Genomic DNA, 18,892 nt, shown 5'->3' with positions numbered 1-18,892 from the left:
TATACAGTGAATAGCATCAATGGCTGGAGGTAATTTTTCTTGGCATTAAACTTTTCAATTCTCATTTCTAAAATATTATTCCGCATTAGAGAATTGTATTTAATCTAACAGTCCGTACACCAAAACTATCTTATAATTACTACTGTATTTGGTCACACACACTCATCTTTGACTGCTTTGAGCCGCACCAAGTGTTTGGATCTTGTCCAGCACAAAGGCTTTCACACAGAGAGACAGACAGAGATGACAGCTCCTAGCATACACAGCTGCTTTAGCTCGACAACCTCAACGATTCAGTACTTTGTCTTGTTGGGAGGAATTTTGGAGGTCCATGCAAGATTGCGAGCCCCATTGATGGGGCATTCAGTTTTGATTGGGTAGCCTGGAGAAGGACAAGCCGAAGGCAGCACCAACCCCTTTGGGCTTTGTGTTGCGAGGCACTGAGCTCCATTGGCAAATCATGCGTCAGCATTTATTGATGTAATCTAAAAATCTTAGACAAACCCTAATTAATATTGCAAGACTTCAACCCTTCAAATTCGGATGAGAAGTTTTTTTCTCCGCATTAAGGTCCACATCCATGATCTTTAATTATCGAAAAGTGTTACAATAATAAAGAGATCTTATAAAAATAAACACACAGACCGGCATGATTTCATATGATACGTTAGATCTATTTTACAATAAAAATAATTTTACAATCTAACATATCACATCAAATCACGTTAATTATACCAAAAGTTTGCTCAAAGACTTTTCCTATATCTATGGACTAGATCTCTTGGAATATCTGTCTCCCCTGTGTTTGCAAATCTATAACTTGTTAACTCTAAAGAAGATTAAAAAATCAAAAGTTAAATTTTGCTGACAGCCGATTGCAAAAAGAAATGGTAATATATATAGGCAAAAGGTGATCAGAGCTCAGGGCGGTGGCAATTTGGCCTGTAGTATCATTAATTGTTGTTAATATTATCTTTGGCTAAAGTCTAATGAGGTGTTCTCCCATCAGTATCAATATTCATAATTCATGCGACCTAAAGTAAGTTTCTGCATATGCCATAGAAATTATTTTAGAAATTGTTCTAACTTTGGTTTGAATTAATGGCGTCAGGATGTTTTCTTTTTTTCCATTTCCTTGGATTTGAATGGGACACCACAATTAATAAATTGTTTAAAAAATCCTAGAAAAATCTCAATTGGATTTTTTTTATGCAGCCCCAAGTATCCCCTTAGATTCGTTCCTATCATTAACCCCTGAAATATATAATAATATAATTGATTGTAACATAATAGTATATACATGATTAAATTTGCACTCTAGTCATGTTGGACAATTGGAATATATTTAATATTATTGGAGTGGCATTAAAATTTTCATTTGTTTAATAATGTTTCAATTCTATTTTAGAGCGGTGTTTCTCTGCCGCTCAGAATAGCCTGATGCAACTTACCGCTAAGCCAAAATCACCCTTTTATTTTTCAATTTTTGTATTCATATTTTTTTTATCATTTTAAAAAATTTTTAAAAAATATAAATATACTAATAGCCACTTCTTTAATTATTAAGTAAAGAAAAAAAAATTAAAATATATGAAGTATCAAAATGAAGGGACAAGTTGAGTGGGTAAAATAGCGTTTTTTCTTCTATTTTATTACCTCAATCAATAATTCCAATATTCTGCAGCTTTTGAGGTTCCTCCGGGGTGGTGAATCAATAGGAGAATGTGGGAGAAGGCTGCAAAGTCTTGAAGCCTTTAGCACAGTCCATTGACCATGAAATGAGCTATTCTGATGTGTATTTCTTTTCTCTGCAATTAATTTCCAAATAAAAGAGCAATATGATAGACTTGCTATTGAATGAACAATTGGACATACTCATGTTTGTTTGGTCGTCTTAGATTCAATCGGAGGTGAAGTCTTTTGAATTAAGCAAGGGCTCAGTTTCTCAGTGCTGAAAAAGAAGAAAATGCACTGAAATTCTTTGTTTTCAGTATAACTCAGAAAATCCTAACACCATATGTCTACAATTCTTTGTTTTCGATATACAGGCATTGTTGTATGTACTCAGGAGACAATTCACAGCACAGAGCCTAATGCAATGACCAGGAATAAATTGCTAATGCAGCACAAACTTTAAGCAATGCAATTTGAGGCTGTAACACTTGAAATACAAGCACACATAATACAAAGCAAAACGTTAGTTTAAGGTTCCATTGGTTATGAAATGAGAAGAAATAGACAGATTCTATATGTAGGTAATAAAAGAAGACAGCCTTGTTTTTGGCTGGTAAGTGAAGTGACAATTAGAACAACCCTTAACTGCATTCATTTACAGGGAAGAGAATTCTTTCACACCAAAAAGGAAAGAAGAGGTACTAAAACCAGGGAGATCAGTATTTAAAATCTCATTTTTTACACCTCCAAGCAGATACTGAAAACAAGGTTCGGTCTTGCCAGCATATTACCACACAACCATTCTCTTCCTTGATCTTGTACCCGTCACAACCAAAACCTTGCAACAACTGTCTTGCCTGCAACATACCATAATAGCTTAAAGGCACATTCCCAAACCCACCCAAATCAAGCCTTTGGATCCACTTCTCAAGCTTTTCATGCCTTTCTTTCCTCTCAGCTCCTTCACATGCTATGATGTTCTTAATTTCCTCCCCAAACAGCATCTTCTCCACCTTCAATCTCTCCAATGATGTTCTTGGCATGGTAGACTCCAAACAATCAAACAATGCTGCATAAGAATAAAGAGCTTCCAATAGCCTCTCCATTAGAGTTGACCCGTTGTGGTTAGAATCTTGTTCTGTTATTACCATGAGCTTTGGTGTCAAACCCCACAAGGCATTGAGAAAGCTATCCATCTTTGCCGAACCGTGTAAAGACATGGGCGATGATGAGGTTGAGTCAGGACTCTGGCTATGCCTAGCTAAATCTTTCTCAAGCAGCTCACCCAGTGTGTTTTGGTTAATTTGCAGGGCTCTAGATAAGTGTATTCCATTGAGATTCTTTGTTTCCAGTGGGGATCTCTTTCTCAAGAGTTCGTCATCGGAGGCCAACAAGGAATGTAATTGAAGAACCGAGCTGATTGCTAGAGCCTCCCCAGTTTTGACACGAAGTTTTTCAAAATTAAGATCATCTAGTCTACTAACCACGGAATTGAACTGAAATGGGATATCCAGTTTTTCAGCTTCTTCACTCAGTCGATATGCCATTTGATCCAGTACCTCTTTCTGTTGATGAACCCCGGTAATTCGCAAATGTGGTGGACCTTCAGGCCGTGCACTCAAAGCTTGAATAAGAGCAACCCATTGGACAGGTTCTGCAGCGTTCAAGTCGATTATGTGAACCATTTTTTCCCCTTCCATAGCTTCAATAATAGCCTGGTTTGTGAGCACCAAGCTCACCTTCAAGAAGGGAAGCAGCTCAAAAAACAGTTTTTGAACAAGAATTTCTTCCGAAATCAATGTTATTCTGGTGGCATTGAGGGCTTTGTGAAGACCGGGCCAAGCTTTTAGGATTCTGTCAGCGAGCGCCTCAGTGAAGTATGCCGCTATACGCTGCATGGTATCACCATCAGGAGAAGAAAGCAGGGAGATTTGCTCAAGGGCAATATTTGCATTCTCAAGGCTACCCGCAGCAACGTGATTTGCACAAGTAAGCAATAACTGGATCAAGTACAAACCCCGCTCTTCGGATTTAAGTTCTCTAAGCCAAGGGTATGGTGATCCTATGCTTGGAGAAAGGGACATCATGGAAAATAATTGTAGAGGTGACGAAGTAACAGAAGAAGACCCTTCTTCTTGAAACATTGGAGCCTTATAACGACCACAACAAATAGGGGAAATCGAGGAAAGAAGACAGACTGTAATTGTCAACAAAAAGAGAACCACACTCGCCACACAAAATAATCTAAACGATGAGAGGGTCTAAGTCTTCTGACAAAACATCAGATTGTTCAAGCAAGCGCCAGATTTGCATGAAATCTTAATTAGAGAACATGTTTACGTTCCTCTCACCACCCACAAGAACAAAGCAAAAGAGTGCAGAATCAGAGTGCTCGGAGGGCTTAGTTATAAGTCTAAGAGGGTAAAGAATCTACCAAATTAACTAGATCAAACAAGCAAGGAAGGGAGAAAAGGAAAAAAACTAGAAGGCTAAGAGTAGACAACAAATGGAGTCCAAATTAAAGAAATTGATCAGACATTCTATGTTCAATGAACAGGTTCAAAAGGTTATATAAAAAAAAAAAATCATGAATTTAGTTCAAAATCGCAAACAAGAGCACCTAAGCAGTAACAGATGGAACAGAAAAGACAAACAGAACCAGCTCAACCACACCAGAACCAGAACTAGCCAACTAAAACTGGAACAGCCAAATCCTGACTGGGTTTCGTAATTGATCAAGAACCCACATGGAGCCCCATGAGAATTCCAGAGATTGCTTCTCCAATCTCTCTCTATGAACACGGAGCTGTTCTTATGGGTTCTCTTTTGGTGGGGGGGGAGGGGATTCCTCTGTTTATTCGACTTGGCTTGATTAAAAGTTTCCGTCTGTTTGGAAGGACTTGTTCATGGCTACTACGTTGTCGACAATGCGTGGGGGAGTCCTTTTGTCGTTACTGTTTTGTTGTCCTTCCCACTCCCAAGTGGAATATGGAATTTGTGAGAGCCTTTTTGCTTTGCATTTGCTCTCTCTCTCTTGAAATTGTCTCTCTTTCCTCACTCTGAAACTTCAACTTTTTCCTTTTATTTATTTTAAAGTCTGAATCTTGTCTTTACATTAGGTGACTGGGGAATCAGGTAAGAGCTGGCCTAATGACCTTCTTTTTCCCCCAAAGGGGTTTACTTGAATCCAAACATTACAAGGACAAATCAATGCCCTCAAGTTTTGTTTCCTGGTGGGGTTTGTGTGGGAATTGCAAGAAAGTGAAGAAACCTCCCAAGAAAGTTTGATGCCTCCAAAACCATCTTTTTTGTTTTCTTTTGAATGGGCAATGCAATGACCACACGATTGTTCTTATCCTCTTGGATTAAGACAAAGAGGCAATGAAGTTAAGCAAAAAGCCAAAAAGTATAGAGTACATTTATCTCTTCTTGTGGAGTCTTAGGTCCCAATTTTTCATTTCCATTTTTGTTATCCACGACTCATTTATTTAAAAAAAATGATATTTACTATTATTCAGTTTGCAAGTATTGCACACTCTTTTTAAAAAATAAAGAGTAATGCACGACGTTTATATAATTCATAACTATATTTAATATTACTCGTTTTGAATCCTATCAAACTCTCTCCTCTTCTCACAAGTTCTAAAGGCAATGTTTACAAAAGGTAAGGGTTTTTTTTTCCTTGTCTTCTATCTAGGGTTAGAATAGGCACAAACCACAAGCATCACCCTTCACTAAAGTTCCAAATGTTCAACATCCACATGCATGATATAATTTGGACTCATCGGCTTTAGATTTCTCATGTCTGTCCCATTCTATCCCATCATTATTGGTGCATGAGTCACGCTTGCACCCGTATAGTTGTGTGTGGTCTTAGAGCATTAGTATTGGTGTAGCTAAATGTAAATGCAAATTAAAATTTAGTAACAATTCCATTAAATTGTCTACATTAGAAGAGACAAGTGCAAATTTTTTACTTACAAGCTAAATTAATTATACATATTTGTATAGTTAGTATTCTTTTATCTATTGAATAATTTCTCTCTCCTTCCACTCATACTCTTTGTCGACACGAAAGCCCTTTGTTCTCTCTCTCTCTTTCTCTCGACAGAAGCTCTCACTCTCTCTAGACAAAAATTATAAATTAAATTGTAATTTAATTAAAAAATATAGTCGGCAAACAATAATTTAATTATAAATTAAACTATTAATTAACATATGGTAACTATAATTGCAAAATATGAAAAAAAAAAATTTATTATTATTAAATCAAAAATATTTTTTATTATTTTGGCTAACAGATGGATAATCTAATGTGGTCCCATCTCTCTTGAATGGAATAAGCAAAAGACAAAACATTTGATTTTAGCCAAATTTTGCCATTATCTTGGCCTATTTCAATGTTCATGCTCATAGACTATATAAGTGTCGCATATTCTTTTTAAAAGAAATTAGTAAAACATGAGATCTACATGAAAAATATAATTTTTTAATAGTCTATGAGTGCGCGATATTTGCATAACTAATAATTATATATAACATTACTCATAGTCCTAATGTGTAGCAATGAGGCAGAGGATTCAATCCTACCTATCAAATTATGTTTATGCTTTTTTCCTCTGAATATCCAAATGATGAAAAAATGAAATCTCCACGGAATACGCGAAAATGACCAATTGCAATCCTCACTTTCGGGCGGCATATATCCTGTAACCTCCATTTCCGGCAATCCCTATTGAGGCTTGGCCAAGGAAAATGGATCTAAAGCAATTGAGTAATGTTATAGAGAAGTTATAATAATAGTGTATATTTTATACTCACTGCGTGGTTGCTTCTAGTTGATTATTCCTAACACTCACTTAAGAAGATGTGTGGTCTACATGATGCCACATCATATGTGTAAAATGGATGCTCCTAATAATAACTTCTATTTATATTTATTCAAAGCGATTATCGTGTCAATTGCTCTCTCTATTTATTTTTTATTATTATTATTATTATTATTATTATTATTATTATTATTATTATTATTATTCATTCATTGTCCTTTTGGGATCTTGATTTATTTTATAATAAAATTTAATTTCCTTAACTATCATAAACCATTTATTAGAATGCCAAAAATATATAAATTGAGAAAAAACCATGCGTTCAAAAAACTTTAATGAAAATTGGTAACTTAATTAGTTATATTATTTTATAATAATATACTTTTAACTTTAATCACATGTATTATTCGAAGTTTTATTTAATGATATATATACATGGTGTTGCGGAAGCTGCAAAGATTCCCACATAAAAAATGACATATTAATTAGTATATTATAGATATTTATTTTTTTTTAAAAAAATTACTTAATTAATGGCCATGCCATACTCTTTGGAGTTGCTTGATCATGCCACGTAATGTTAACAACGTGTGAAAATCCAATCATAAACAGCCAGGTTAATTAGCAATGCTCTTATGAATTTAATGCTTGGAAAACATCAAATCATACAAAGTTTAAAACACGACAACATTGAGCATCTTTGTTCTTGAAAAAATAGATAAATGTATACCTGTTTTGTGTCTGTTTGGCCATGGTCTGTGTAAAATCACACCTATTTCCTTTGGAAACTGAGATGGATGATCGATGTGTCTATAATTAAGCATAAGACAAGCTAATTGTGTCTTTCAAATTGGAAGCTTTTGTTTTGTTTATGCTCATATTGACATGACAATTAACCATTTTTTTTTTGTTTATAGAAACATCATCATGGTACCCATTTCTGTTAACTATCAGTTGTCACTTTACTATGCCTACTTTCATACATGATAGCTAGTAATGCACAGTCCATCCCACACACGATTCTTTTTTTTTTTATATAGCATTTTGCACACATCAATTCTTGCATCTAATCAACTTTAATCCTCTAAGGCACCTCAGTAATGGGTGTGCTGTCCACAATAAGTTAGCTAGATTTTGCAGTTTATAGAAATGATATTTACAGTCGTAGAGTCCGTAAATATTATTAATTTTTTTAAAAAAAAAGTGAGTAACTATAAGACTCGTATAAAAAAATTAATTTTTAATAGTAGACCCAATTCTCAACGCTTGCACAACTCATTGCTATATTTAATATTACTCCAATATATATTTGCACAATGGAAAGTTTATATATATATATATATTTGTAGAAGTTTAATTATTAGGTGCATTGGACCAAACTTCATGTGGGAGCACCAATACTTTTTTTTTTTTTTTTTAATTTTCTATTCTAAAATAGTATGCTTTTTAATCATGTGGAGGAAATATTAACACCCACCAGTCGATCTGTTTGTTGCTTTCTTGGGACCTTGAAGTGATGGATATCATTTCAACTTGTCACATGCATGTTATCGATAGACAATATCATGAAACGTACACTTGGTATAATCGTATACTTTATATTAACATTATTTGGTTATAATTAATTAATGTCAAATTATGAGATAATTAATCCCTTTGAGATGGCCAAACTCTATTAGCTCTAAAAATCCTAACAAAGGATGCTAATTAGCAATCTATTTAATTGAAAGATGTAATATTTCAATCTTGATAATTTAGTGTATACTGTATTTTTCTCATTTAGTAATTTGGAATAACTTGCTCTCTACATTATGGCATGTTGCTACTGCAGTTTTGATATATATGCAATGTTTTTGACATGGACTAGAAGGTCATTCATTCGTTGTCTTCAGACGTGTGGGGGGACATGGTGACGTTGAATGCCATGGGGATGTCTTTCTTTGAATCCAGCGAAAGATAAAATCACCCATTATTGTGTAATTTACAATACAAATTCATGTGGCCTGTGAATCTTATAATTGAGGGGTTCACATCAACTGAAGATTTGAAATTTTTTTATTTGAGCCCATAATCACTACAATAATAAATTATTGAAAAAGTCTTGAGATGGAAAAGATGATTGTACAAAGCATTATAACCATAGATAAGACATAGTGAGGGCAGTGTCATAAATGTGACAAAACCGAGTAGGTCAATATCTGTTGTCTTAACTTCTGTGGATTCATGTGGCAACCAACAGTGACAGGACGTGTTCCAGGCTTGGCCCTAATAAAATTAACAGTTCTTCTACGTACAATTAAAGAGAAATGCTTTTAAGACAGAATATTTCATAAAAAAAATAATAAAATAAATTTAATGTATTATATTAAATTATTTCAATTTATAAATTTATTTTTATGACAATCTCTAGTAGAACTCAAAAAATTGAATTGACATTATAAGGTGAGCTACTTTCAGAAAACTCAGCAGAAGGATTTATTTTTAATTTCAGTTTATAACTTAACATGAAGAATATGCACTTATTAGTTGATAGCCTAAAGCATTAACATGCTTTAAACGCCTGATAACATTCATATAAGATAAAAATGTAATGGCAGTGATGAGGCTAAAAAGTTTCTACGGGAAAACATGTATGCACCATCTAGGATGGGAAATGCAGAATGGATCATCAGCCACAAGGCAACAATTTGATATAGAGTTTCCATTCCTCACAACTAAAAATAAGCAAAAGAACAAAACTCCAACTTGCCAAAGAATTGGATTTGCCCAGATCTGGATGAGAAACTTTGTGGCCTATGGCACTGACTCAAAACCACCTGTTGAAAATGAAAAATGAGCTCCTTCAGGGAGAAAACAGGTGACATAATCATATCCAATACATCAAGGAGCCAATTAGTACAAGTATTGACACTTGTTTTTTCTTTTGAGGAAGTTTGACTTTGCATCCTCAAACTATCACTATTATTCATTAATCTTAATGTTCATTTCTTAACCAAAGATGCAAATGGTCAAAATTTGGTAGGTTGCATGCAGCTTATTCTGTGTTCTTGGGTGAGGGGTCTAATAATTTTGCTGAATTGAGAAGCTTGTTGGAAGGGGTTTGTAGGTGCTATCAGTTTGGTTTTGGCAAGGTTGAGATTGAGACAGACTCTCACCTACTTGTTAATTGGAGTACAAAGGGAGATGGTAATATTTGGTACTTGGAGGATTTCTGGGAAGAGTTGCAAGGTCTCTTGGGCAGCATGGAGTATCGTTTGACCCATGTTTTTCGTGAGGGTAATGTTGTGGCAGATTTTCTAGCCAAGCGGGGAGTTGGGAGTTTAAATATGGATTGGGCTATTAATAATGAGAACCTGACCAGTCAACTCAAAGGTCTTCTTCATATGGACAAAATTGGTCTTCCCTATTTGCGGCTTATGTAGGTTTCAACTGGTAAGTTCTATTTGCTTTATTTGAGTTGATCTTATTTGCTTGCGTGCTCTTTTTGCAGGTGCTTTTTGTTTCATCCTTCTGTCCTTTGTCTTGGTCCTGTAATTTTTTTTCTTTAACATTATTGATATTTTGTATTGTGGTTGGGTTTGTTTGGTTTTTGATGCCTGAATTTTGGTTTTTTGAGTATTTGTAACCCCCAGGTATCCGGCTGTAACCATGGTTTTCCTCCGCTACAAGTGAGGGCTTTCAATAAAATTGGAGTACTGTCTTCTTCTTTAAAAAAAAAAATGGTTCTGATTATAAGCAAAGAGACAAAGAATAAAGAACCTACCTTTATTTCTGAGCTGGGCAAGGGCTACAGCTATCCTTGCACCGACAAGAGCATTATTCTTCACAAGTGCAATGTCTAAGCATTAGTTAAGATAGTTACATAAAATAAAATAAAAACATATATACAACTCAAGGCATTAGTGAATGAAAAGGAAATGAATTATAATAAAAATATTCGAAATGCTGACACATGGTTGAATTCATATGCTCAAGCAATTAACTTAGAATGTTTAAATGTGAATCCTATTAATAAAATTTTCTAGAATGATACAGAAAGGATACTTGAAGCAAGTGAGGCTCCTCCAGTTAGTTCATTCACTCTGGCAAGCAGGAAAGGAGTTTGAGCATTTCCTGTTATATTCTTATCCCTAATGATCCAATGCCATATTTATCTAATTAGTACTCAGCATAAGATAATAGAATAAAAACATGTGGGAAAGGAAAAGGTTTAACTGTTTGATGACAGGAAAGGCACATTTTACCTAGCCTCTTTAAGTGCTCTCTGTATGGCAGATTCAATTATGCTTCCAGAAGCAGAGTGTTCTTTCGGAATCGGAACAGCAATCAGAATTCCAGTATCAAGCTTTAGTTTCATGTTTGCATCTAAACAAAAAACAAAAAAATGGAAACAGAAATCACTTAAAATATTTTGGAGAAGATGAAAATGAGCTGGCTGTCACTTGCCTATTAGTCGAGCACAGTCTTCTGGGCTATCCACACGACAAGGCACCTAGACTTTTTGTCATGATCAAAAAACTTCAGTACATTAAGCTATACCATTAATTATCTTGAACGAAACATTTGCACAATATTTCTGTGCAAGTCTAAAAACTTAGCGTTTTAGAAATCATTCATATAATTACTTTTCTTCCTTGTAGGCTTTAATATCATTACATCTCTTAAACTTTGCAATCTTACAATAAGTTTCAACGACCAAATAAGTTCTGTGTTTCTTGCAACAAGAGAGAGATATTCTGAAGCTGATCTATGGGCACTCAACAATAGAAATTAAAGAGATACAAAAAATACAGAAAAAAAGGACAATGGTCTGCTTGAACGTACGTATCAGAGAGGCTAACCAACGCAATCCATTAGCTACTACCTACTTAATAGTGGAGTAATAGCGGAAACTATAGTTGAGAGTTAAGACAACAATTACAATGACTATTTTAATTGAACTTAAGAGTTTTTAAAGCAGAACAATACACTGTCAACACGACTTTTTCATCGAATGGAATAAAAATTCCAAGTATCAATAAAATTCCGTGGTGCATTTCATGAGAAAGAAATGATCAGAACTTCAAAGACAAGGAGCCCTCACTAAAAGAACTCAGAATTTTTATTTCAGCAACTTATTTCTTTGGACAATTGCTATAGATTTCAATAGGCTTAACCTTCATAATTTTCTTGTATCTACTTCTAACTAGGTGTTTTCTCTTATACGTCTTGTTTACTTGGGCAACGCCTATATCTCTGTGTATCAATAAATAGTTATGCTATTTATAGTTGGTGTGTAAATGCACTATTTGTTATGAGACCCATTATAGTTATTACAAAAAAAATTCAAAATACCAATACTTTTTCTATTTTAGCTGATGTGGATGGCTTTAACTTAGCGGTATGCTGGGCGTATCACTAACCAAGCTAACAAATAGATTTTTCCATCAATAAAATCTCTTATACTTATAAAATAAAATTCAACTCTAAGAATAATTGCTCAGCAATAGAGTCGATGGCCAATACCTTGCAGCCACTTGTTTCAGTAAAAAATGCCGGAAACTCGTTGGTTTTGTAAGTAGCAACACAAACGCCCTGTGTTTCCTGTAATTACAATAAGAAATGCAAGGAAACAGAGAGGTAAGAAACTATAAGTTATACTTCTTAATCTGAAGCTCTGTTACTTCTAATGATATTGGAGATAAATTGGTTGGTACCAAATATTCCAGAGTCCTGGGAATATCTAACATTGATTTTACACCGGCAGAGATAACCGTTACTGGAGTCCTTCCAAGCTCAGTAAGATCAGATGATATGTCCATTGCTGCAAAGGAAAAATGATCAATATGTATACCAACATAAATAATAAGGTTATTTCATTCCTATAAATGAACATAAAATTTGAAAATTTATCGGCGATCAGCAGCTCATTTTTAACAACACATTAGAGACTTGTCCTTCTTACTAAATTGCAGAACAATTAAATACAAATGATATATTCAACCACGATAGGCCTTGTCTTGGTCTCTTACAGACAAGGTCAATTCATGCTCCAAACCAGACCATCACATGGACTATAAACTCCACAATATATAACATACACGTCGGTTGGCTTGTCGAATAAACAGAACACCCAACATATAAAAGAGTTTGCATCAGTTAAAACAGAAAGGACAAGATTCCTTCTACCTAGGTCTTTCTATTGTATACACCATGTACACTTGGATAGCATCTCTGCTCATTAATGAAATTATCTTACTTGTTAAGAAATCTAAGGACAACATTCCATGAAATATGGCTCTGCAACCCCAAAAGGGCCAAAACAGCATGTGCATCATGCATATAATTAGAGATACACTTACTGTGCTCGCCATGTCTATGTACTCCTCCAATCCCTCCAGTGACAAATATAGGGATGCCAACCTGATAAGGTTTACATTGAAATATTAGCAAAACCTAATTAATGATATCAGAACTGGAAAGAAAAAAAAAAAAAAAAAAAGGCCACAGTACAGCTGAATATGAAAAACTGGAAGGCAATGAGAAAACTGAGAATATGGTGGTCACCATTGAAGCAAAGAACATTGTTGCAGAAACAGTAGTTGCACCATTACCTCTGGTAGCCACCTAAAAAGAGCACAACTTAGCATGTAAAATCAGCAGCAAAAATATTGAACAGCCAAAAACAGAAATTGTAGTTGTTAACAAGGGATTTCTTCTGTCAAAACCTTACCATATGATCCAATATACAAGTATAAGAAACACAATAAGTCCTCTGAACATGCAGACTCAAGTATTAAGACATCATGGTGTTCTTTTTCGATTTAAAAACTGCTCATACAGGCTCTAAATATTTCGTGGCTGAAACCTTTTCAATAGTAGTGAAGTGTAAATTACTCAAGACATGTAATATCTCCAGATATCATGAGTCCTGTTGGTCATTACACCTCATATATTGGAGATGATTTGTCTATGATATCACTCTATTCATTTCATATCAATACTTTCCGAATTATTTTGTATCTTCTATGTAGTGTATCCTGATCTTCTATATCATCAACCAAGCCAGCTAGTTTTCCCGTTAGTCCTTTTAACAAATTACTTCTGTTTCAGTCATTTAAAACCATCTCTGAAGCTTCTCACCATAACAATATTTGGTTTGGGGAGCTCTTTCTCATACCGGCAGATATCAATATCATTTTCATCTGTTATATAAGCCATTGGGACCCCCAATCTTGGTGTAACCTACCTCATGGTACTAGCAACTAAATAGGTCAACACAGGAGGGCAACTTCCACCATGTATTCAAGTGAAATCTGAATATCTAATTGGCAGCAAGCCGACATGCCCTAAAGGAAATACTTGATTTTAAAGGAAAAAAATACCGTTTACAGAGGAACAACATCAACAATACGAGTCAAGTCTTAGTACCCACAGCACATAGGGTGTTTGACCAAAAACTCCTATTAATTAGGACACATCATCTTATCAAAAAATTAGGACACATCATAACTATGCAACAATTCTTATCCATATGTTTTAATGTTCCTCTTGATTTCAAGATATAAATGTCTTATAGGACTATATGATAATTACTTTGGAAGTATAGGACGATATGATAAATAAAGATACCATTGGAGAATTTAACAAACATTCAATAACATTTTGAGTTTTCAGCATATCCTTTACGAACTCAATGGAACAAAAAAAAATTCCTCTTCTGATCCAAGCGAGAAATCCAAAACAATCCATTTATAGTAAACAAAATAAGTCACAAACGATATACTGCATGCACTTGGTGGCTAATCTAAGAGCTACTCACAACATGCACAATGTCCCTCCTAGCAGTCTTCTGAGCTCTTGTTCCCAAAATTGCAAGTCTTTTCAACTCTTCCATACTCAAGCCTACACAGACATATATTCACATTATGGAATAAGAATTAAAATAGATAATCCCAAGAAGTATACAAGGTCTGTAATCCCCCTTCCACCCCAACACGACACACACGCACATAAATCCCTTGACAATCTTGACAAGTATTCAGTAATTTTACTAATATTTCGGGTGATAACTTTCATAGTGAGGCCCAATCATATATGGTCAAGTGATCAAAAAAGTTAAAGACAAATATTCCACCAAGCAGATAAACTAGAGAAAATATGATTATTTGATGAACTCGAGCCATTATTTTATCCTGATCTCTCGGAAGTCCAAAGAACATTCAGAATCTCAAAATGTGAAGCCTCGATGAGGCTGATTTATGGAAAACTAGATCTAATCAACATATGAAACCAAGTGCAGACTCCAACCTTTTATACTGAGTCATATTAATGAACCATCTCTTTATGGTTGCTCACTATTGTTTATCCCGTGGGCCATGTGATAGTTGCAGTTGAAACATTTCTCAACATCAATATGTACAATGTAGGAACATACACATATAAGTCCTAATGGCACAAATACATACTGTTTAAGCAAATGGCTGCTGTGACAGTATGTGTGATCCCACTCCAACAAGTACATAAAAAAAAAAAAAAAAAAAAAAACGCCATAACTAAATAGAGGAAATCCATCTAATATACTTATCAAAAAAAAAAAAAGTAAATCCATCTAATATGCTTATGGTTTTCAGAATTCCCCAAAAATTATGGCAGATCAAAGCACAGTTCAAAATTGAGTGCTTCAATCATTTGATCAAGCTCTTACACTAGATTACTTCAATGAACCTTTTCAACAGTCAATTCTCCAGGTGCACATTTATGCATACATGTATGGTAAAAGAATAAGTTTAATATAAACACCTACGCATGGTATGCCATCTAAAATTGCAACAGTAGCCGGAACAGCTCCGTTTGTCTTAACAATTGCCTCCAGCTCCTTTGCAGTTTCCAAATTTTGAGGAAATGGCATTCCTGAATTTGTATAGAACATGATTCAAAGTCTGCAACATTTTATATTTATCATGCAGTATATATACGAAGCATTTATGAACAAAAATTGCATATGATTTTGCTTCTAAAGAATCAAGAAAACAATTCCTTACAATACAAAAAATGTATATTCTGGATCATAATCAATCAGAATTGTTATGTCAGTCATATTAGGTTCAATTTAAGAGTTAATTTGGCACATAGTATGGTTTCCAACTCAGAAGAATGCTAAAGGGAACCCAAAAAATATTCTCGGTAGTCCAAAAAACTCAACACAACTATTTCGATGGGAACCATTACACCTGAATAAATCATTGCCACACATAAATTTAGGTACAAAGAAATACTACTATCAATGAGGAAAGTTTAGCATGGGTAGTGCCTAGAAGGGTGGTTGACCTTTTTGCAAACTGGAGAGGATCATGTGTCAATCTTCAAGTCACAGCAGTGTGGAAGATGGTCCCCATATGCTTATCGTGGTGTATTTGGACGAAAAGAAGTTATCGGAATTTTGAAGATCGAAAACGGTCATTTGATGAACTTAGACGTCTCTTCATCAATACCTTGTATATACGTGAAATAGTTATAGATTTCAATGGGCTAAAGTCTCCATGATTTCCTTGTACTGTTCCTGTTTTTAATCCTCAGCTAAGTGCTTTCTCTTGTATAAGTCCAGTGTACTTAGGCTAAGCCTATTTATTATTTATCAATAAAGTTTTTGTTCACCTTAAAAAAAATAAATTGAGACATTACAGAAGTTTTTCCAAGCATCGCTACAAAGTATCTCACAAATAATTAGCCTTGTGAAACCTTCAGGTATCTTCCCCTTATAGAAAACAAAGACGAAAAGATACCATCAAATACTTGAACAATTCTCCAAGAATTAAGATCCTCTAAACGCAAAGCAATCAAGCTACCAAGAACAAGTAAACCCCAAAACTAAAATTACCATGGGATATAATGGTGGATTCAAGAGCAACCACCGCACGCCCACAAGACAAGGCTTCCGAAACCTCTGGAGAAATCTTGATTAACCTTCCATCGAGACCATCACTGCCACCCTATATATAAAAAATAAAAATAATAACAAAAATAGAAAGATATTTAAAAGTGATCAAGGTAGAAGAAAAGCAAGCAGCCATTGATCAATAACCACACTTTGAATAAGAGTAACTTGAGCATTAGTTTAATCACTTTAAGCATTGCCTTAAAAACCTAGAAGTGATAACTGCGGTAGGGGCAGAAAGGAAGGACCTTGTCGTTGTTTGAGTCAGTGGGGTGGAAGTGTCCTCGCAGATTGGAAAGTCGAGAGAGTGCTGAAGAAGACATTTCTTGACACCGAGGAGACCAGCAGTGCAGGAATCCCACCCGATCGACTTCTCTCTCACTCTCTTGCCTTTATTTGTTGGTGGGGAAGATCAAAACGGCTTTACCTGAATTCTTAGGGCTACTTTAGGAACTACATTGATGTTTTTTATTTGAGAAAAGCTCAGAAACGGGTGTCTTAACTCATATTCACACCGGCCAAAAGGTACATAACATATAACAGGTGTATTTATCTTATAATGAACCCCACCTTATTGTAAAAAAGCTTAGATTTTCCCTCTTCTCTCCCCCATTCTCTCTCCTCTTTCGATTCCCTCTTCAGACTTCTCTCTCTTATTCTCTTCCACGATTCTTCCTCTCTTCTGCTTATCCTCTCTCTAATTCTACCTGTCTTTTTTCATTTTGCTCTTCCGTTTCTTCTTTCCTATTGTGTTCCTTTTTCTATAGTCGGTTCGTTTTTTGTTCTTCTACAATCGGTTCTTCTGATTCCACATGTTTTAAAACATATGTTAAAAGGATTTATGTATCTGTAGAGGATAATTATTATCCATTTTCTGGACCACCAAAACACAACATGGTAATTTTTCATGAACTTGCGTAAGTGCTTGCTGTGATGAACCTGATAAATGATTACTGTGATGTAATGGTGAATGCTTGTTGTGATGTAATGAGGAAATGTTAGATTGTTTGGTTGGTTTGCTGTATTAAGAAATGGGAATGGATGCAAGATGTTTGATAAAATGCTCAAATGAGCTGATTTGTATGATCCTAATCAACCCCCATGTGGAATAACAACTGCCCTGAAACATCAAATGGCCTGCTCACTCTACAATCACCCAAGAATGATGAAACTGAAGACTTTTTGACAAAGAAAGAATTTTATTGTATGCACGCAACGCCAAGACTACTTTTCCCCTTCTTTTATGCTTTCATTTAATTTCTTTAAGGTGTGCTACATCAACCTGATAAATCTTATCATGTTTGGTCTCTCTAATCATTGTTTGTTGCTGTATTTTTTTCATGGTGTAGAACTCAGTGGTAAAAAGGTTTCAGAGGAGGAGGCAGACAATTTTTTTTAGAGAGAGGCAAGGGAGGAGGCCGACAGGAGTGGAGGGCAGAGGAGAGAGAAGATAAAACTGGAGAAGAGATGAGTTATGGTCTCGAGCACAATCTCAAGAAGAGAGGAGTAGTAATCTTCTACATGCGGCTCTATTCACAATATTATTGAAAGTCATGGGTGGCATGTTGTTATTTGCTGGTGTAAAAAATCACTTGACACCTGACCGACTCCAAGTTCTTCTCCTTTTATTTCTACAAACAGATACTATCATTCATAAAAATTAACAATTTTAGTAATTTATAAAAATTAATTTATGTGATTTAATATAAAATTATTTTTTTATTAGAAAATAAATCTAAGGTTATCATATCAAATCTTATTGACAGCTCATAATCACAACGAATGAGTTAGAAACATTAGGAGTTGCTAACAACTGTTATGTGTCAAACACTAATTTGGAAAGTCTTCAATCAAGGGGCAACGGGGAAACTTTATCTGATGTTCGATAAATGGGTAATCTAATATATAATTATAGATTATGTAAGTATTATGCACTCTTTTTAAAAAATAGTAGAGTTTGCCATTAAAATTTAATTTTTTTTCATATAGTTTCTATATTTACTCATTTTTTTAAAATAAATGCACGATATTTATATACTCTATGATTATAAACAACATTTCTTATTCCGAACTATCGTGTCATTAACCTTTTATAAACTCACACTATCTAATTGCAAACTAAATTGTAGTAGTACTATTATCCTTGATGCAGTTTGAGGAATTTTTGTTTTATATTTGTACGATTTTTCTCTAAAACTAAATCAGAATTCCCCCTTAAATAATAGTATAGGAAGCCTATATATATATATATATATTAAAAACTTTATTATTTGAAGTTCTTAATTAATTAAAAATTTTATTATTATGTTCATTTGTGAACTTAGGTGATAAAAAAAAATAAAAAATAAAAATAAAAAAATAAAAAAGGATGATGGATAGATTTATTCTATACGTGTGTGTAGGCCGGATTAGGTTCGTCATTCATGCATGCATATGCAGGCTTAGACTGCTAACAAATTATTATTAATTGTTC

The 18,892-nt window shown here is 34.5% G+C and overlaps 2 protein-coding genes across 2 annotated transcripts; both read right to left on the bottom strand.

Moving 5' to 3' along the window:
* Window positions 1-2,225: 2,225 nt before the first annotated feature.
* On the bottom strand, window positions 2,226-4,713 carry LOC108994657 (scarecrow-like protein 3). Its single transcript, XM_018969955.2, has one exon. The coding sequence runs from the start codon at window positions 3,816-3,818 to the stop codon at window positions 2,406-2,408; it is 1,413 nt and encodes a 470-aa protein (XP_018825500.1). The 5' UTR covers window positions 3,819-4,713; the 3' UTR covers window positions 2,226-2,405.
* A 4,252-nt stretch (window positions 4,714-8,965) lies between these two features.
* On the bottom strand, window positions 8,966-16,914 carry LOC108994665 (pseudouridine-5'-phosphate glycosidase). Its single transcript, XM_018969969.2, has 13 exons — window positions 16,668-16,914; window positions 16,363-16,474; window positions 15,285-15,395; window positions 14,305-14,387; window positions 13,050-13,109; window positions 12,845-12,905; window positions 12,200-12,306; window positions 12,009-12,086; window positions 10,950-10,995; window positions 10,748-10,868; window positions 10,548-10,633; window positions 10,267-10,341; window positions 8,966-9,319 (listed from the first exon to the last, which is right to left on the bottom strand). Exons 1-13 carry the CDS (start codon window positions 16,740-16,742, stop codon window positions 9,297-9,299), a joined length of 1,038 nt encoding a protein of 345 aa, XP_018825514.1. The 5' UTR covers window positions 16,743-16,914; the 3' UTR covers window positions 8,966-9,296.
* Window positions 16,915-18,892: the final 1,978 nt, after the last annotated feature.

Source organism: Juglans regia, chromosome 14, assembly GCF_001411555.2.
Source record: "Juglans regia cultivar Chandler chromosome 14, Walnut 2.0, whole genome shotgun sequence".
In the NCBI taxonomy this organism is placed as follows: Eukaryota; Viridiplantae; Streptophyta; class Magnoliopsida; order Fagales; family Juglandaceae; genus Juglans; species Juglans regia.
This window is presented reverse-complemented; position numbering and strand designations above follow the sequence as displayed.